The sequence below is a fragment of the Martes martes genome (assembly GCF_963455335.1).
Source record: "Martes martes genome assembly, chromosome: 1".
Taxonomy (NCBI): Eukaryota; Metazoa; Chordata; class Mammalia; order Carnivora; family Mustelidae; genus Martes; species Martes martes.
In genome coordinates, this window is record NC_137888.1 from 48,879,766 (window position 1) to 48,900,129 (window position 20,364).

Sequence of the window (20,364 nt, forward strand, 5' to 3'; positions counted from 1 at the left end):
GCATTGAGCAAGAAGCCTGATGCAGGGCTCAATCCCAAAACCCTGAGCTTGTGACATGAGCCAAAATCAAGAGTTGGAAACTTAACCGACTGAGCCACTTAAGTTTCCTGAAAATATGTATTTCGAAGTAAAAAACAAAAAACGTGGAAATTTCCATGTTCACAAGAAACAAAGAAGAAGGCATTTTTCTCCCTAATTAATTTTGGCTGTATTTCCAAACATTTTATGATTCTACACAGTTCAATATATTCTGCATACAGCATAAGTCTGATTACACTATAAACTGGTTGAGTTCAAATGGTATTGGAGAAACTACATATGAAGCATTTGAAAAGGATGAAAATAATAAAAACTGCAGGAAAGAATGATTAATGTATGATAGTCTAACAACTGTCTCGAAAGGGACCCGGTATGTTTCAAATCCTTTCATCTGAGTGTTAATGTTTTGATGGGATCATCTTAAATTTAGCTTTACAGATTCAGAAACCTGACCTCTTTAGTTAATCCAGAATTGATTAAGCTGAAAGACTGACTCAGGTTAACCACTAAAAGGCATCAATGTATAAATGTAGTTAATTTACTACATTACTGCAAAGGGTTGAAACTACTTATGCAACAAAATCTGAATCCACTAACTAGCTCTGTGACCATGGCCAAGTTGCTAAACCTCTCTATGCCTTTGTGTCATCAGCTGTAAAATGGGATAACAATAAGGTGCTGCTGTGATTGTTAATATTTATAAAACTCTTTGAACAATATATGACACATAGTTACTACATAACTATTTGTTAAATACAGTAATAATCACTGATCAACCTCTATGGTACTAAAAAACAAAACAAAAAACAAAACAAAAACCAAAAACTCATATAAAACACCAAGTTACCATTAAAAGATTCTTCACTGAACACAGAATAAAAAAAAAAAAAAAACCCACACCAAAAAAACAAAGATGAAAGACCTTAGTGGGTAGTTGTCTAATAAAACAACTTGAGAAACAGTTTCTTTAGAGCAGGTTTCTCAACCTCAGCAGTGTTGACATTTTGGGCCAAGATCATTCTTGTTGGGAGTGGGGAGGGGTGCAAAGGTCTGTGCTATCCGTTCTTACTGTAGAAAGTTTAGGGGCATTTCTGAACTCTCCTCAACTACATGTCAACAGCAACACCTCAACCACCACCACCATCACCCCCAGTTATGACAACCAAAATTGTCTCCAGACACAGCCAGACGTCCCCTGAGAGGCAAAATCGTCCCTGGGTTGAGAACCAATGCTTTAGAGATTTGACAAACTGAACAATCTGCTCCTGTCAGCTGTTCAAGAACCTCCTTCCCTGTCAGTTATGGATACAAAGACCACCCCCAGTTCGGGGGCTCCCACTTCTAGCTCCATACATTTTAGTTCTTCCTTCTTTGTTTTCTTCAAAGAGGTTACAATGGTTAGTTATACCTAATATTTACAAAGACCCAGTTTTTGGTGGGTTTTTTAGAGCTTACATCCTCCTCTTCTAGACCATATAACAGTGGAATCCATTTATCCCATAGTTTAAACAAAAATAATGCTTTTGGAAGCATTTCACTGTAAATTCCCCACCCATCAGCATCTGACTAAGGCAAGGGAGAGAATCATTTATTTTGAAACTGCACCACATAATACAATACAGGATAAAATAAGAGGATGTGTGTGGGGGGGGGCACAAGAATATTTATTAACATTTTACATCCTCAAATATGCTATATGTAAATGTTAGGCACTCTCCTTCTCTTTCTCTCAAGTTTTTCAACTATGCTCAAAGGAGGGAAATTGCTACAAACCTGCCTGAGCACTAGAATATAACTTATGATGGCAGAATTTTGAAAAAGCAAAATATATAATGAATCTCAGTAAACTGTCCTTGATACAACTTCTAGTGGAATGACTCTGGAATAGTTCTTTTTTTGGCACCTACATTGATCAAATCTTAAGCTTTCAGATAAACAGATACAACTATGGCTCTGGAGTATGTATATTTTGAGTAGAAACAAGTAAACAACCCAAGTGTTCATGTATTAAATATCAAAATGAAGAGCTATTAAAAAAAAACTTTTAAAAATGAAAATCTAATAATGGGAGGCAAACTTCTCTGATGCTTATTATGAATTCTTATTATTTTTTCTTTTTTAAAAGTAAATTATGCCCAATGTGTGGTCTGAACTCATGACCCTGAGATCAAGAGTCGCATGCTCTATGGAATGAACCAGATAGGTCCTCCAAATTTTTATTTTAAAGGAAGAAATACTAAAATAATATGTAATGAGATCATCAAATAACGAAAACTCATTAATGTTAACAAAATAGCATTTTATGAAAAATCACTATTTTCCAAAACAAAATAAAATTAGTAAGAAAAGGGGTACTACTTTACATTTTTGAAAATCTTCTTAATTGTGGCTCAACAGAAGACAGATCATCATATATGCTTCTGCATTCAATTTAATACCATATATCATATGTCACGGAGCCTCTGGAAAACTCCACTGTATACCTGGGAGACAATGAGTGAAAAAGGCAAATAATGCCTTAGAATTATCATTAAAATAATTGACTTTGTGGATCCTCTGAAAGGATCTCAGGGCCTCTCTTGCCAGGGGTTTAGTACCATAAGTACTGTACTTCAAGAATAGCTATCTAGTTGAGTGCTGTGAAATGTGTAAACCTGACGATTCACAGACCTGTACCCCTGGGGATAAAAATACATTATATGTTTATTAAAATAAAAAAATTTAAAAAAAAAGAATAGCTATCTAGTTGCTTAAGGACTTTTAATTTTACAAATGTATGCAAATAACAAATGTATCTCTTTCATTTTTCAATTAAACGTAAACATGGTCTCAGTTTTTTTTGTCTAAGACACTGCACACCAAAAACCAAACCCCCGCCGCCCGACCAAACTTCATTCGCTATCATTCACAGATAAAAAAATTCAGGGAAGGGCATTTTTTTTTAAAAAGATTTTATTTATTTAAGAAAGAGAGAGAGTGGGCGATAGAGAACAAGCACAGGGAGCTGCAGAGGAAGAGGGAGAAGCAGGTAGCCAGATGCTGGACTCCATCCTAGGACCCCAAGATCATGACCTGAGCGAAAGGCAGATGCTTAATCGACTGAACCACCCAGGGGTCGTGGGAAGGAAAATTATTAACACTAAACCCTTACAGCACCATATTAACAGTGGTTAAGAGTGTGAAATTACAAAGGTAACTGCGTGACCTCTAACATATAACCTCCTGGTGCTTTTAGTTTTCTCACCTGTAAAATAGAGCTATAAATGTTTCCACCTTACAAGGTTTTATCAAGATAAATGAGTGAAAAACAAACTAAGAGCTCAGAGCTACACCTGATGTAAAAATCTGATCAAGCTTACTTTTAACTATAATTGTCATTTTTAATATGTCATAAAGTATTTAAAAAATTTTTTTCAAGTGATTTCTACATCCAAGGTGGGGCTCGAACTTACCACCCAGAGATCAAGAATCAGGTGCTTCTTGGACTGAACTAATCAGGCACCCCAAGATGTCATAAAGTATCAAACCTGAAGCATTCGCTCAAGAAAACCAGGTCTGACCAAACCAGCTCTAACAAAATGCATTTACTCCATATTCACCCCTCAAAATTTTTTCCCTTTAGAGGAATTTCATTCAAATATTGGTTTAAAATAGAAAATAAGTCACGGGAAAGCACTTAAGACGAGAGCTGGACCCTTTTTGAAAACATGAAAGAACTCTAAGGAACAAAAGGAAGGACCACCCATTAGTTTGTCAATAGGCTTGATGACAAAGTTCATTAACCGAAAAGAACTTCAGAAAGTATTGAGTAGTCTAGTTTCTTTACTCACAGATAAGTAACCAAGACTCATTAACTTCTCCAGAGCCATAAGGAGAGTGAGAGGCTGAATCCTTCCAGACATAACCGTTTATCAGGGCCTGCAAAACTTTCACTAATTCCAACTGAACAGTGTCCACGTAAATGAATGTAAATCAACTTTGTGGACAGTGAGAGAGGTAAAGGCCCTTGCCCTCCTTCCCTTGCCTGGTTCCCAAGGAGTCAAGACAACTTTAGAGCAGTTATTTCCTGACTATTAGAAACACAGTAACCGTATCTTTTCTGGGTATACATGGTGCCTCAGAGTTTCAAAGAGCTTTTCACAGTATCAGAGGGAAGGACAGGAAAACATTCAGAATGAAGGGTATCTGTTATTCTTTACACAGAATCCTTGCCCCATAATCGAAGTTGGAGATGGCTGTTCCCATACAGTCCCTTGAGATCACCTCTGCGCACAACTGCCTTACTGCTTATTTACGCCGCAGTAGCACAATTTGAGGAATACGCGCAGGCAGGTCCAGAGAACCTCAAAACCGCAGGCCAAAACCCAGCGGAAACGGCTGGAGCAAGCAGCCCCGGCTTGGGGCGGACCGTCCCATCCCCAGACCATCAGCACAACAGGGTTTTAGGAGGCGCGACACGCCGCTCCGCACCGCCGCCGACCCCGCCGTCCAGAAGCGTCCCGGGAGGGCGGGAGTCACCGCCTCCTGCGCAGCCGAAGGAGGCGGGCCCGCCGCCGCCCGCACCGCCCGTCCCCTCCCGGCGGCTGGCCCGGCCCCCGGGGAAGCCCCCTTCGCCCCACCCCGGGCCAGGGCCCGCCCCCAGCTTCCCAGGCCTCCTTCCTGTGGGAAGTGCGGCTCCTTTCGCGTCCCCCACCCTCTCGGCTCCGCCTGGCAGCCGCTCCGCCGGCGAGCGCAGGTTGGCGCGGCGAGGGGCGTCTGGGACCCCCAAACCCGCTCGTGCACGAACAGGCCCGCCTCTGCCAGCGGGCCTTGCCTGGGCAACAAGCCGCCGCCCGTCCCCTCGCCACGGGCGAGATCCTACCTCGCCACCAGTAAGTCTTGGACAAGTCGTGCCAGGTCTGATGCCGGGTGTGGTGAGTGCCGCCGGGGCCCAGGTGCGCCGCCTCGATGAGCCCCCGGCGCCTCTCCGGCTGCAGCACCACCTCCAGCTCCGCGAAGGTCTTGCGGTGCCGCTGCCGCCGCTGGTAGTACAGAGTCCCACCGCGCACCACATAGCAGGCAGCTGCCTTGCGGATTTTACGCTTGACATTGCCCTCGGTGCCCGGCGCATACGGCTCACGCTCGTTTGTCAGGTAGCGAAGAATGGCCCGGTAGCTTTCCTCGCTTGACATCGCTGACGGCGGCTCCCTGAGGGCGCCTGTCAGTGGTGGGGGAGGAAGACAGCGCACTAGCTCCGGGCGGATGCAACAGCGGCGGTGGCACTGTAGGAAGGAACGGCTGTATCAGTGGTGAGTGCTCTTCGACGGCGCCCGCAGCGCGAAGGGAGAACGGACGAATTGGTAACCAGGGGGAACTGCACTTCCCCAGCGCGCGGGATCCGCTGGCGACTGACAAAATGGCTGCTGCACCACCGGAAATGACGTGATCAAGGGCAGTGGGTGAGGGGACTGAGTCCTGATTGGAGCGCACTGGCTTTCTGGCCGACCGAGTGACGTCAGGACTGCTGGCGGACATTTTGGAAGCGGGTAGGCCCTTCCTGGGGGACCAAAGTGGCTTCGAACAGACATCTTAAGTCCTGGCAGTTTCCCCATTTATTTTTCCCCTCTTTCCCATACTCTAAGCACGTGTAGGAGTTGGTGGGCTGTTGTTATCTTGTCCGAGGTACGCCGAGATGTAGAAGAGTATGTTCCTACCTTCTAAGATCCCCCGACAACAGGAAAGCATCAGATTTTGAGGCTTTTAGTAAAATGTAAGCCTATGGACGCAAGACCAAAGACAGTCCCATTCACATGTAAAGGAATTATCAGTTAACGTTTAAAATCCAAGTCCCTCAATGATAGGACTTACTGTAATTTCTAAACTTAAACTGTTGGCTCCAAATCACGTATGGAATAGTCGGGATTTTTCTGGAATAATCGTACATAGGGGCAGTTTTCTATATATGAAGGTAACGATATTGGCAACGAGTGGGGAGGCGTAGGAAGCACTCTTGCAGCTTAATTTGCACATATTTTTACATAAATTTAGGGGGAAATACTCAGTTTTACACCCAATACATACTGAATGCACAAAAGGCTGAGGCGAAGGGCGCCTGGGTGGCTCAGTGGGTTAGAGCCACCTGACCTTTGGCTCAGGTCATGATCCCAGGGTCCTGGGATCGAGCCCTGCATCAGGCTCTCTGCTCAGCGGGGAGCCTGCTTCCTCCTCTCTCTCTGCCTGCCTCTCTGCCTACTTGTAATCTCTTGTCAAATAAAAAAATAAAATCTTAAAAAAAAAAAAAGGCTGAGGCGACTTGAACTGCATTTTCCAGTGTGCATTGTGTGTCCTGTTTCACACTTTTAGCGGGTAGCCCAGAGTGATGGCTGCTGTCACCCCTCTAATCTGCCGCTCAGACAAGACCACAGGTCTATGACATCGTGCTTGACAAGGGGTCAGGTACTGACAGTGCTTTATTGGCGCCTGAGAACTCCTGGCCAACCCCTCCTCCTCAGGCTGGAGTCTGCAGTCTTTGGGTTAGGCTCTTTTGTGGAGAGAGGTTAAGGGCAGACAACAGGTGAATGCACTGGGCTCAAAATATAGGATGGCACCCAGTCTCTAGTACTTGTGGGTGGGGGGTTGCAGGAATTAGCGGATGGCCTAGATACTTGAGGAGCATCCTTGAATGACTCTGGCTGTAGATAAGTGAGCTCCGAGACGCAGACAGAACGACCAGATATGTAATTTATTTACGGTCACTCAATTCACAGAGACAGCTCTGGAAGGAAGAATTAGAAGGTGGAGATGCGCCCCTCCCCTCCTTGGGGTGGGGCACCCAAAGCAGATATTCAAATCAATGCTTCAAGAACTGTGTGCTGGGTCAGCATCATCACTCTTCAGCTGTGAAATCGACCCCCTTTAAATTTATAACATATTTAAATAAAAATTTAACAAATCGTGTAAGTGAATAAAAAACCTTAAATCCCCTTACACCCAATTCAGATTTTGCCAAACAAAACCAAACCTGTAAAAGCATTGTGAAGCCCACCATACTTGGATTCGCCTGTGCCTTTGGGCCAAAACGAAGAAAAAGATTTTACAGGTGGTCTAATTGGTCTAAAAGCTAAGCTTGCCATCCTCTTAACAGTTATTCAGTGTTTATTTCTAGCTCCTGCTGGGCAACAGGCTACCCAGTAATCAAAGGTAATCAGAATTGGCAGTTTCATTGTATTAAGATGTAAAGCAGTTCTTTAAAACTTTTTTTGTGTGTCCAAACTTTAGAACTCTGTAACTCTAAATTCAAGTTGGGTATTTTGATTGGCTAAGCTTTCCTTGTTAATAGCTAAATAATGATTTATTGTTCCCTGTAATTTCATAAAGAAAACACTACCACAATAAAAATGATCTTCTCCCCAAGCAAAAGCTTGTTTCTAAACCAGAGCCAGTGTATCTTGCATATTTTTTTAGGATTAATTTTACACATATTTTTAGTATTCAAGTCCCCCCAAAAGGACTATTTATTCCCAACACCTAGTACAATGCTTGAATATAACATGACCTACACAGATCATTAGTTCCATCATCTTGGATAGAATGTAGGTGTGTGTGGAGAGGCTGGGATGTGATTTTTACCTTTACCTAAGTAATCTATGTGTAAAATGATGTTTCTCAAATGAGGATGAGGCTTATTCACTGTATACAGTCTTAACTTGGCAGCATGGAATACAAGATGATCCACCTTATATGAAGTGGAAGACTTGTCTTTTTTTTAAAGACTTTCTATTTGAGAGACAGAGAGTACATGCAAACAGCAAACAGGGAGAGGCAGAAGCAGGCTCCCCGCTAAGTAGGGAGCCCAGCACGGCTCAATCCCTTGAACTGCAGGGACCCCAGAGCAAGCCTACTTTTTTTTTCTTTTTAAAGATTTGTCAGAGCACAGCAGAGGGACAAAAAGGCTCCCTGCTGAGCAAGACCCATAAGGGACTTCATCCCAGAACCCTGGGATCACAACGAACCAACTGAGCCACCCAGGCATCCCAGCGCAGACCTATTTTTTTTTTCAAGAACTTATTTATTTGACAGAGATCACAAGTAGGCAGAAAGACAGGCAGAGAGGAAGGGAAGCAGGCTCCCCGCTGAGCAGAGACACAGAGAGCCTGATGCGGGGCTTGACTACGGGCGAAGGCAGAGGCTTTAACCCACTGAGCCACCCGGGTGCCCCGCAGGCCTATTCTTAACTCAAATTAGTTTTCTTCCTTATCACATTTTACACCCAAGTAAGTATTTTTTAAACATCAGGTTACCATTCTTCTTTTTGCAATTTTAACTATGGTTCTAATTCCCAGCTCAAGAAACTATCTTAGAAAGTTGTTAAAGTTATTCTACTCATATGCTAATGAAGTTGTACTCTTCATTTAAGCTTGTTTTCTGGAAGCAAGAGATTAATAGTATAGTTGAAGTTTTAACCACTTCTAACTCAGCTATCAACTAATGGTAAGAGAAGAAATACCAGTGAACAAAAGGCAAGCCCAATACAAAATGTGTCTACCATGGAAAAGGGTACTCAATAAGAAAATAATTAAAAAGATTAGTTTGGCTATTAAATATAGGCCCAAAACATTCTGTTTTCAGAGTAAAAAAAAAAAAAACCCACAATATAGTTAGAGTCAGATGTTTATTGAAAAATCTGATCCACCAACTCAGCGTTTTCCACCAACTCGGGGTGCAGAAACCTTCACAGGCTTCACAATCTTTTGCTTAGGTGCTGCCTTCGTGGGAGCCTGTAAAAAGATAACATGTTATGTGGCATTATTCCATGCAACTCTTTTTTTTTTTTTTAATATTTTACTTATTTATTTGACAAGAGAGAGGGAGGGAGATCACAAGCAGGGGGTGGAGGAGAAGCAGGCTCCCTGCTGAGCAGAAATCACGATGTGGTGCTCAATTCCAGTACTCCAGGACCCTGGGATCATGACCTGAGCCTAAGGCACAGCCTCACCCACTGAGTCACCCAGGCGCCCTCCATGCAACTTTTTAAAATCACCTTTCTCATGTCCAGATTCTCTATGTATTCTAGATTTCCCTTAGTATTTAACTACATTCCTAATATTCTTAAGATTCATCCTCCTCCTTCAAGCAGTGAGTCTCAATTATATGGTTTCGCTTACTTGTGGAGCATAAGGAGTAACACAGATGACATGGGGAGACAGAGAGAAGTGAGGTGGGGGAAACTGGAGGGGGAGATGAACCATGAGACACTGTGGACTCTGAGAAACAAACTGAGGGTTTTGGAGGGGAAGGGGGTGGGGGGTTGGGTGAGCCTGGTGGTGGGTATTATGGAGGGCACATATTGCATGGAGCACTGGGTGTGATGCATAAACAATGAATTCTAGAACACTGAATAAAAAAAAAAGCTATCATCACAGACTGGAGGGGTTAAGTGAGGAGATATGTGTGTGGGACCCTGAACTGTGTCCGCAGAACAGAAACAGGACATTATTAGTCACCTGAGACTAATGGCTGTGGAAATTTTACTATGGTTATCTAAATTGATAACATTGAGAAAAGCTGGGCCAACCCTGTACTGTTACTGAAAACTTTAAAAACAAAAGCCACCTTTATTTTCTCCTTCCCCAATTTTTGTCTGGAAAAGGACCTCTGAAATCTCCCACCCAGAAACCAGTTATGGGGGCGCCTGGGTGGCTCAGTGGGTTAAAGCTCCTGCCTTTGGCTCAGGTCATGATACCAGGGTCCTGGGATAGAGCCCCACATCTGGCTCTGTTCCACGGGGAGCCTGCTTCCTCCTCTCTCTCTCTGCCTACTTGTGATCTCTGTCAAATAAATAAGTAAAAATACTTAAAAAAAAAAAAAAAAAAAAAAAGAAACTGGTTATGAACATAGTTTTCATTGAAGCTTTGTGCTGAATTCCTTAAAAACTTGAAGCTTTTATTAATCACAATTTGAATTAAAAATAAATTTTCCTATTACTTATTTTTTTTTTAAAGTAATCTCTACACCCAACATAGGGCTTGAGTTCACAATCCCAAGGTCAAGGGTCACATGCTACATGTGAGCCAGCCAGGGCCCCTCTGTTACTTTAAATAAGAAATCCAAGACAATCCCACAATTACCTTAGCAGCAGCCATTGCTGTCTTTTTAGATGCTTGCTTAGCCTTTTTTGCTTCCTTGGCAGCCCTGTGGAGTTAAAAATAACTTAAGGTAATGTGTTTTACTCCTTAAGAGTATAGTTTACTAACAAGGGGCTAGAGTGTTTTGGGAAAGAATTATCATATTCCTTCCCCATCTGCAATTATTTGTAGGATAAATCCAAAGAGTTTGTCAATAAATGTCATTAACCACCAAGTCAGCTTAACAGAGATTAGCAATTGTGCAGTAGCTTTAACTGCATAAAAAGTTTCAACAAGTCATTAAGTATATACTATATTATAAACTTCTGCATTATTAAACTTCAATATTTATGACTGGCAATTTCTATATAGATGCAAGTTTCAAAACACAAAATAACATAAAATTAGATTCCTATGTCTATAAATCTGAACATAAACCTATAATCCATCCCAATAGCTAAAATCCTCATAATGAAGGCTTCCTCACCTGATGGCCTGTTCTCGTTGTGCCTTCCTAACTTCAGGTTTCTGATTCCTCTTGGCCATTATATCAGCAAGAGATGCACCAGTGATGGCCCTCTGGAATTTGACTGCACGGCGGGTTCTTTTCTTTTGAATTTCTTCCTACAAAACAAAAAAAATGGAGTGTACTTATGAACCTTGCTTCATGAACGTGGAGGAAACAAAATCTTAAGATTTGTATTTATTTGTCTTAGTGAGCTTGGGCTACTACAACAAAATACCAGACTGAGCACCTGATAAACAACATTTTTTTTTTTTAAAGTAAGAGCACTATTCCCATTCCTGAGGGCAGAGCATCCCAAAGGTCTCACCTCTTAGTATCATCACTCTGGGAGTTAGATTTCACTATATGAATTTAAAGGGTATACATTCAGAGCATAGCAATATTCAACAAAAATAATTCATGCAATCATTTGAAAAGAAATATATAAAGAATATATATAAAATACTACAGTAGGCAGATAAACGTTCCAATATAATTAGTTAAATAATCTCTCACAAATCCTGGTCATTTTTTACTACTTTAAATAGGCAAAAGTAACACTCTGATGAAGTTAACTGGATGGTACTTCAAAACTTTCTTTTTTTTTTTAAAGATTTATTTATTTGGGAGAAAGAGGGGAGGAGCACGTGTGTGCAAGAGGGGCAGAAGGGGAGGGATAAAGAATCCGAAGGACAGTCTGCACTTCGAGCCCAGTCAGGCTCAATTCCACAACCATGAGACCATGACCTGAGCGGGAAGCAGGAGTCAAGACGATTTACCAACTGAGCCACCCAGGTGAGCCACTTCAAAAGTGATTTCAGTAAGACTGTTTATGGTAAACAATTTACTTCTGGAAAAAACAGAAACTATCAAACCTCAACTCACCTATTTTATTTTTACCTGAAGTACTGTCACTGGAAGAAAGTCAACTGGAAAATGACTTATTACAAGAAACCTACCAAGTATTATGGAATGTCCAGGAATCAAGACAGTAAAATTCCAACTTTTGCCAATAAAAGATACGTTAACATTAACCATCTTAAAGCATCTGTAGGTGTGTAACTCAGCGGCATTAAGTACATTCACAATGTTGTGTGTAACTACCACCACTGTCCGTTTCTGTAACTTCATCATTCAGAACTCTACATCCATTAAATAACCCTCCACCATTCCTCCCTTCCCCTGCCCAGCCTCTGGAAACCTCTACTTAGTCTTTATGAATTTGCCACTATGGGTACTCCATAAAGGTGGAATCATATGTTATTTGTTCTTCTGTATCTGGCTTATTTCATTTAGCATAATGTCTTAAAGGTTAATCCATACTGGCTAGTTACCAGCTTTTTAAGTCTGAATAATACTCCATCGTACGTATGTAACATTTTGTTATCCATTCACCCACTTATGGGCCATTTCCATCTTTTGGCTATTGTGATTAACAGTGCTATGAACATTGGCATAGAAATGATCTGTATTAAGTTCCTGCTTAACAGTTTTCTTGGGTATATTTCTACAAGTGGGGTTGCTGGATATAGTTCCAATTAACTTTTTGAGAAACTGAAATTATCTGCACAGTGCTTGTACCATCTCACATTCAGCAATGCACAAAGGTTCTATTTTTCCCACATCCTCAGCAACACTGGTAATCCCCCCACCCCTTTACTGGATAAGGACTATCCTAATGGATGTGTCAAATCTACTTTTAAGTTAGAAATGTTTCCTTCCTCTGAACTCCCACCATATCTGTGCTTTCACCCAGGAGGTATTCACTAAAATATCCCAAGCCTCCTGAATACCAACCCTACTGCCATGGAGTTTTTTTCCTCAAAAATCTCCAACAAGCATTTCAAAATACATTCAGGCTTGAGAAAAAAATAATATGCTAAAAGATTCCACTGATAACCATTAGGACTAATCCTATAAACATATTCAAAACCAAGTTGCCATACTATTTAATTTCTACCCACTGGAACCCCTTAATTACCTCCACAGTGCCTTATAACTCAAGTGTGCATGATGTAATTTATCTGACTCTGGCAAGGGGATGCTTTCAAATTTCAATTCAACATTCCTGTGAGCCTGTGATGTATAAGGAGATTTTTTATCACTCATGCTTTACAGCGTTAAGGGCACTTTCCCAGACTGTCTCATTTACTACAATTTCACAGAGCAGCAAGGGATGCTTAAACTTCAGAGCCCCCAAGATTGAAATGCATTGTACTTACGGATTGTCCCTTTTTGTGCTTTCTTCTGTAGAGGACAGTCCAGTTTATCTGTCGAGGATTCCTCTTGGAAAGGAATGCGGACTCGCATTTTGCGTTAAGAAACTGGAAAACCTGTAGAAAGGAGTTCAGAGAAGTCACCTACTCAACTAAGCAACGCAGGAGGCTGAGCTTGAACTCTCAATACTCTAGTTCTGTCCCCTCATTTGTCCCACAGAGACCAACAGGCCTGGGTCACACAACTTGGGGTGGCACAGCGAAGGCTCTGGGGTTTGTCCTGTCTTACAGAGAAAGCGGGAAACCGAAGCTCACACCGCATGAGAGGGCGGGGGATCAAATTCCAGGAGGCATCTAGCTGTGGTCCCTACCGGCATTAAGAGGTTGTGGTCCCCCTAAAATAGCCACATACTTCGGCTGCCCATTTCCCGGACATCTGAATTACCCAAACTCCTCATTTCCGACCTCACACTAGATCAAACCTCAAGAATGGTTCACTTAAAGGCTTCTGATCGTAACAACCCCTGCCCACACGGTCCCGGAAACAAGCCTCTCAGGGACCGAGAACGACGCGGTAAATGAACACGCTCAGACCGAATTAGACCGGTCTCTCCTCTTAAGAGCACAAGCTGCCTTTGAGCGACGTGGCCTTTCACCTTCCCGTCGGTCCTGGCGTAGCGCCTGCCATGTCCGGGGTAAATCTTGTACCCACTGAAACTGCACAGCTCGACCCTGTAACAAAAAGCGAAAGCCCATTAGGGAGGGTGTCTACGGCAAGGAGAAGCCAAGCCCAGAACGCGGGAGAGGAGCTATGCCCGAGGATGGAAGTGGATTGGGGTCCCGAGCTCTTGCTCACTTCATAGCTGCGACAGCCACGAAGAAGGAAAGATGGTGAAGAGGAAGAGAGGATCATGGGAAGAAGCCTTATAAGGCAGTAGGGCAATCTCCTCCCCCAAGTCCCTTCGCTAACCCCGGCGCTCAGTGATGACGTCTATCACCGCCGCCTCTTTCCTCTGGAGGCAGAGCCGGTTCTCGGAGCGAGAGGAAGGTTGACGGTCACTTAGGCTGGTGGTGGTTTTCTGAGTCATTCTCTCTCCCACGGCCAAGTGTCCTAGAGTCATCGTCCTGCTGCACGGAATGTGAACTCCATAGTTTAGTGATCTACAGACAATACCCACAGGTAAAACTTAAAGTCACATTTTGCCTTCTATGTTGGCCCACTTCCACAACCAACACAATTAAATTTTATCGTTTAAATTTGGAAAATAGTAATGACATCTGAACTGTCTCCCACGCCTTGCTAATCGAATTGTACATGACGGCGCCTTGCATTAATTATGATTAACATTCATTGAGTTCTCTTTCTGTGCCAGGAATTATGCCAAATAATTTACATTAGTTTATTCAGGTTACAAAACCCCTATTAAGTAACCGCTGAAGCACTGCAAAATGACAGCTGCCTGTCTGGGAAAAGCTAGATTTCAACTTCTGCGTACTGCAGCCCAGGGACTGGTGGGTGGTTGCACAGAGAAGGGCAAAGCTCTTGTCTGGAGACCTGGAAAAGGGAGCTCTGGCCAAGCCCACTGGGAGGCTTGAGCCCTTAAGTGACGCTAGAAACTAGCGCGTTGGGAAGTGGCAAGAGACAATTTTTGAATTGTGTTTTGGGAGTATTTGACTAGGAAACCAAATATAAGGATTGATTGATGCCGCCTATATAAGCTGCTTACTCTAAAAAGGTAGTTAAAAAGGTTTGAAAAGTCCAATAACGTGGCCGACTGATACTAAAAAAGCTGTAGAGTTATGTTGGACCAGTCTCAAGAACGATTTAATGGACACCTGGCTGGTTCAGTCAGTGGAGCATGCGACTCTTGATCTTGGGATTGTGAGTTTGAACTCCACCTTGGGTGAAAAATAAAATTTAAAAAATGAATTAATAGAGATCAGCATGGAATTGAAAAGAAAAGAGGAGGAGGGGCGCCTGGGTGGCTCAGTGGGTTAAAGCCTCTGCCTTCGGCTCAGGTCATGATCCCAGGGTCCTGGGATCGAGCCCCGCATCAGGCTCTCTGCTCAGCGGGGAGCCTGCTTCCCCTCCTCTCTCTGCCTGCCTCTCTGCCTACTTGTGATCTCTGTCTGTCAAATAAATAAATAAAAATCTTTATAAATAAAAAAAAAAAAGAGGAGGAATTTGACAGTCTGACCAGCTCTGACCAGCTTTTCAGAATACCTGGTATACTTGGAAGACATTCTACAAATAGACTGTAGGCAGATGGATGCCTCAGGCTTCCATGGCTTGATGAATTTAGTCAACTGACATTCATACAGTTCTCTTGGTTTTAAATCACTGCTGATTAATGTTTGATCACTAAAGAAAAAGAAAGAGAGAGAGAGAGAGAAGAAAACCACCTGGCTTCTATAAGCTCCAAGCCCAGCTGGATATGAGTAGAGGATGGAGTCCAGATGTACAAGCAGGAATTGGTCCACAGAACCCCAGAATTTAGAAAGATTTTATTTTAGATAGATTTTAGAAAGATTTTAGAAAGATTTTATTTTACTGGTCTTCAAAATTCAGTTTGGCCTGAGTAGCTCTGTGGAGGAAAAGCAGAAAACTAGATCTTAGGGATTTTAGTTCATTCTTTTACTCTTTCTTGGAGGGCATTCTTGGGTTGGCAACTCAGGGTTCTTTGTAACACACTGTGTTTATCACACCCTAAATTGTGCTCAAATACTCTTAGAATAGGAAGAGGGTATACAAAAGCCCCTAAAAGTATTTTATATAGTATCATAAGACAGCTTCCAACACCATCCATAAATTTTTGGTTACTTTATCCTTACATTCTTTTTTATTATTTTATTTTCTTTTTTTAAAGGTTTTATTTATTTATTTGACAGAGAGATCACAAGTAGACAGAGAGGCAGGCAGAGAGAGAGGGGGACACAGGCTCCCCACTGAGCAGAGAGCCCAGTGTGGGGCTCTATCCCGGTGCAGGGCTCGATTCCGGGACCCCAAGATCATGACCTGAGCCAAAGACAGAGGCTTAACCCACTAAGCCATCCAGGAGCCCCTTCTTTTATTTTTTTATTTGGAGCCTAACGCAGGCCTTGAACTTACAACCCTGAGATCAGGACCTGAGCTGAGACCAAGAGTTGGGCACTTAAGCAGTTGAGCCACTCAGGCACCCCATTACATTATTTTTTATAGGCAAAAGGCTCAGCTGTCCTTCCTTCTCATTTATTTCCTTATGGAGCAATACTGAACCAAAGTTGGCCTTCTTCTCAACCTCTTATAGTTCCTGAGAAAAGATCATTCTTCTGCTCATTGCTTCTTCACCTCTTACATACACTTACTTGCTGTATTAGTTTTCTGTGGTCACTATAACAAATTAACCACAAACTTGGTAGCTTAAAAGTTCAGAAATACATTCTTTTGGTTCTGCAGGCCAGAAGTCTAACATGAATAACATTGGGCTGAAATCAACATATCCTTGCTCCAGACTCTGGAAGCTTAGGGACAGAACATGTTCCTTGCTCTAATGTTTCCACTCAGATAAACTGTCTTGAATTCCTATCCCAGAGAAACTATGAGATCATAAATGCTTGTTGTTTTAAACCATTATGTTTAGGAATACTTTGTTGACATAGCAATGGATAGTTAATAGAGGAGGTAAGGAAATTGTGAAGATGGGAACTTAGTGAATAATGATATTTGTCTAAAGGACAGATAAAAGAAAGGAGCATGTTTGTGGGGTAAAGGATCAATTTTGCAAAGTCAGAGCTCAAGATGCCTATAGTATATTAAGGTGGAGCTGTGTTTTAGGAGGTTAAACAAATTTAAAGGAGTGTTTGTAATATGATATATTTTAAGAGTAATGAACATACAGGTGATAGAATGTGTGGTGATATCACCTAGTATTATAGGCTGTCTTCTTTGGAAGCATTTCCTGAGACTGTGTTTGGGATATAAGATGTTTATTAGGGATCAAGTCCTGTGAAAGGAGAGAGGAGAAAGCAATATGTGGCAGAAGTTAAATAAATTACTGGCCCAACCAAACCTCAGTCAACCCCAGCGGGAGCTCTGGAACAATTATTGCCTGTCTGAGTATTCCATGTATGACGAAATAATCAACCCTGTTTATACTCCCATGTTGTCACCAGATGTGTGTTGCCCCAGAGAGATCATGACCCAAGTAAGGTGTTCTTAGTAGCTGAGCCACATCCTACTGATAGGTGGGGATGCCAGTGACAATGATCAATGTCCACTGTTTGACAGCAAGCCCTTGCTCATAGAGGGATCTGGACATTGCATCTCTGTGTCTACCACCCCCAGAAAGAGTGACTAGAGCGAATCAGCAAAAAAGAATCCAGAAATACAGTATTTAAGGGATAGGGGAATGGAGAGAGAATCATCTGAAGAAGGCTCAGCAGTTGAGGTCAAAGGAGATAGAGTCCATGACAGTCACTTCAGAGAAGCCTATGGAAGTTTCAACAGTGCTAAAAGCCTCATAAAGTTCCAGTAAGACAGTAACAGGAATGTAAACATGAATGCCTTTGGAATGACTCAGCCCATTTTTAGAGTTTCCCCCCATAGCATTCTCTTCACAGGTGTGGGAGGGATATACCTTTTTAGAATCTGGAGCAATACTGAACCAAAGTAGAATCTACCACCATAGTTCCTGGAAGGCTGGTCAATCCGAAGACTCTCAGGCATTGACTTCAGGGAAGGTTCTGAAATGAATGCCTAGTAACTAGATTAGAAAATGAGTAGGTTTAAAAACTATATGGCATTAAAAACTGAAGCTTTCTTTAAAATTATGAAGCATTAATGGGGTACATAGCTGGTTCAGTTGGTAGAACAGACAACTCTTGATCTTGGGATCATGGATTTGAGCCCCACGTTGGGTATAGAGATTACTTTAAAAATAAAATTATGAAGCATTATTAAAATTAAAAATTATGAAGTACACTTTAAAATCTAAATCTAATCAAGTCTTCATATATCTAGCTACCAATTCTATGATATAGGGGACAGGAACATGTGAAACAATTCCACAGGGATGCAATTGGCATCTGCAGGATGACTTAAATTCTTCAACAATATGTGAATTGAAAGGAAAAAGAGAGATTAGAGCCTATGGACAGGACTACCTGCACAATTAATTTTCAGGACCCAGTGAAAATGAAAGTGGGACCCCCTTTTTCAAATAGAAGGATACAGATATAAAATATTAAGCTATTTCCTTTCTTCAGTAATCTATCTCTTGATGTTTTATGCTGTTTTCTCATTTGCTATTTAATGTCATGCTCCCTCAGGCAAGGACATTCTCTAGGATCGTGTAGCCCCTCACAGGTGCCCAGGGACCTGCCTTGTGACTTGATGCATGTACTGGAACACACGAGGCCCAGCCAGCTCTTTGGTTGCCCTTACTGTGAGTTCTGGACCAACATGTTATGCGCCACCACCCGGGCTGGGGTGGTAAGGGAGGTGCTGTCAGGCTGGCCATCTCCTTACACTGTATTCCTGGCCTAACTCACCGTGAATGGGCAATCCCCTGGGATGTGTTGTGTACCTGGGTCCTGGATGGGGGTGGGCATCAAGCTTCTTGCTGAATGAAGGCCATAGGCTTACTTTGGTGATTGTGGTGCTGGGAGTCAGTGTGAAAGTGAGGAAGCAGCAGGAAGTGGACCTTCCTGTGAGCTGAGGCTCCAAACCGCAGGCACATGCCCTATTATTCCCATTGTACTTCACTTACAGAACACAAATTCAAAGATACAATTATCGCTATCCAAGACAGCAAATGCAGGGCATTAAACCCCAAGTGTGGGATGTCTTGAGTGTCAGGCCCCGTTCACTTGCAGTGGTTGCACAACTTGAAGGTGGTTCTACCTATGGATTAAAATAAATTTTATTTTATTTATTTTTTATTTATTGTTTTTAAACATTTTATTCATTTATTTGAGAGAAGGAAAGAGAGAGTACAAGAGGGGATAGGGTCGGAAGGAGAAGCAGACTCCCTGCTGAGCAGGGAGCCTGATGTGGGGATCAATCCCTGGACTCTGGGATTATGACCTGAGCTGAAGGCAGCTGCCCAATGGACTGAGCCACTCAGGCGCCCTGAGAAATTTTTAAGAAATATTTTATTTATTCATTCATGAGAGAGAGATAGGAGGGCAAAGGGAGAAGCAGGCTCCCTGCTCCATCCCAGGATTCTGGGATCATGACCTGAGCTGAAGGCAGACACTTAACCAACTGAGCCACCCAGGTGCCCAGATTAAAAGAAATGTAAGAACTTCTCCAACCAATTGCAATGTATGGGTCTTATTTGAGGCCTGATTTGAACAAACATGCTGGACAGACCATAGGGGTAATTTGAATATTGATTTGGATTTTTGATGATATTAAAATGTACTGTTAGTTCTTTAGGTATTATAATTTTACTGTGATCATGTTCAATTTTAAAAAGTGTTCTTATATTTTCAGATACATACTAAATATTTACAGATGAAACAGCATGATGTTTGGGATTTGTCTAAAATGAGAGAGCAGGGGTGCCTGGGTGGCTTGGTGGGTTAAGCCTCTGCCTTTGGCTCAGGTCATGATCTCCGGGTTCTGGGATCAAGCTCTGCATCACATTGCATCGAGCTCTCTGCTCATTGGGGAGCCTGCTTCCCCCTCTCTCTTTGCCTGCCTCTCTGCCTGCTTGTAATGTCTGTCAAATAAATAAAATCTTAAAAAAAAAAAATGAGAGAGTAGCCACTGGGTAAGGGCGTGGATGAAAAAATGACCAAGACTGGATAAGAGGTGAAGCTGGTATTGGGTAGCAGAGTTCTTTTTTTTTTTTTAATTTTTTAATTTTTTTATAAACATATAATGTATTTTTATCCCCAAGGGTACATGTCTGTGAATCGCCAGGTTTATACACTTCACAGCACTCACCATAGCACATACCCTCCCCAATGTCCATAACCCGCCCCCCCCCCCAGCAACCCTCAGTTTGTTTTGTGAGATTAAGAGTCACTTATGGTTTGTCTCCCTCCTAATCCTATCTTGTTTCATGTATTCTTTTCCTACCCCCCAACCCCCCAAGTTGTATCTCCACTTCCTCATATCAGGGAGATCATATGATAGATGTCTTTATCCGATTGACTTATTTCGCTAAGCATAATACCCTCTAGTTCTATCCACATCGTTGCAAATGGCAAGATTTCATTTCTTTTGATGGCTGCATAGTATTCCATTGTATATATATACCACCTCTTCTGTATCCATTCATCTGTTGATGGACATCTAGGTTCTTTCCATAGTTTGGCTATTGTGGACATTGCTGCTATAAACATTAGGGTGCACGTGCCCTTTTGGATCATTACATTTGTATCTTTAGGATAAATACCCAGTAGTGCAATTGCTGGGTCATAGGGTAGCTCTATGTTCAACTTTTTGAGGAACCTCCATGCTGTTTTCCAGAGTGGTTGCACCAGCTTGTATTCCCACCAACAGTTGGGTAGC

At 42.3% G+C, this 20,364-nt stretch overlaps 3 protein-coding genes across 3 annotated transcripts in view; 1 reads left to right on the forward strand and 2 right to left on the reverse strand.

The window, feature by feature from the left end:
* Positions 1-6,280, reverse strand: part of ZBTB11 (zinc finger and BTB domain containing 11) — a 32,215-nt gene extending 25,935 nt beyond the window's left edge. The window contains exon 1 of the mRNA XM_080799964.1: positions 4,901-6,280. Within this exon, the coding sequence (XP_080656090.1) occupies positions 4,901-5,210 (310 nt within the window). The 5' untranslated portion in view covers positions 5,211-6,280. The remainder of the gene's footprint in view (positions 1-4,900) is intronic.
* A 2,395-nt stretch (positions 6,281-8,675) lies between these two features.
* RPL24 (ribosomal protein L24) lies at positions 8,676-13,843 on the reverse strand. Its single transcript, XM_080799998.1, has 6 exons — positions 13,720-13,843; positions 13,520-13,595; positions 12,870-12,980; positions 10,630-10,766; positions 10,146-10,209; positions 8,676-8,795 (listed from the first exon to the last, which is right to left on the reverse strand). The coding sequence occupies exons 1-6, from the start codon at positions 13,722-13,724 to the stop codon at positions 8,715-8,717; spliced, it is 474 nt and encodes a 157-aa protein (XP_080656124.1). The 5' UTR covers positions 13,725-13,843; the 3' UTR covers positions 8,676-8,714.
* Positions 13,844-13,878: 35 nt separating this feature from the next.
* CEP97 (centrosomal protein 97) overlaps positions 13,879-20,364 on the forward strand; it is a 47,855-nt gene continuing 41,369 nt past the window's right edge. Inside the window, exon 1 of the mRNA XM_080799979.1 lies at positions 13,879-14,043. The gene's annotated coding sequence lies outside the window, so the exon portion shown is untranslated. The remainder of the gene's footprint in view (positions 14,044-20,364) is intronic.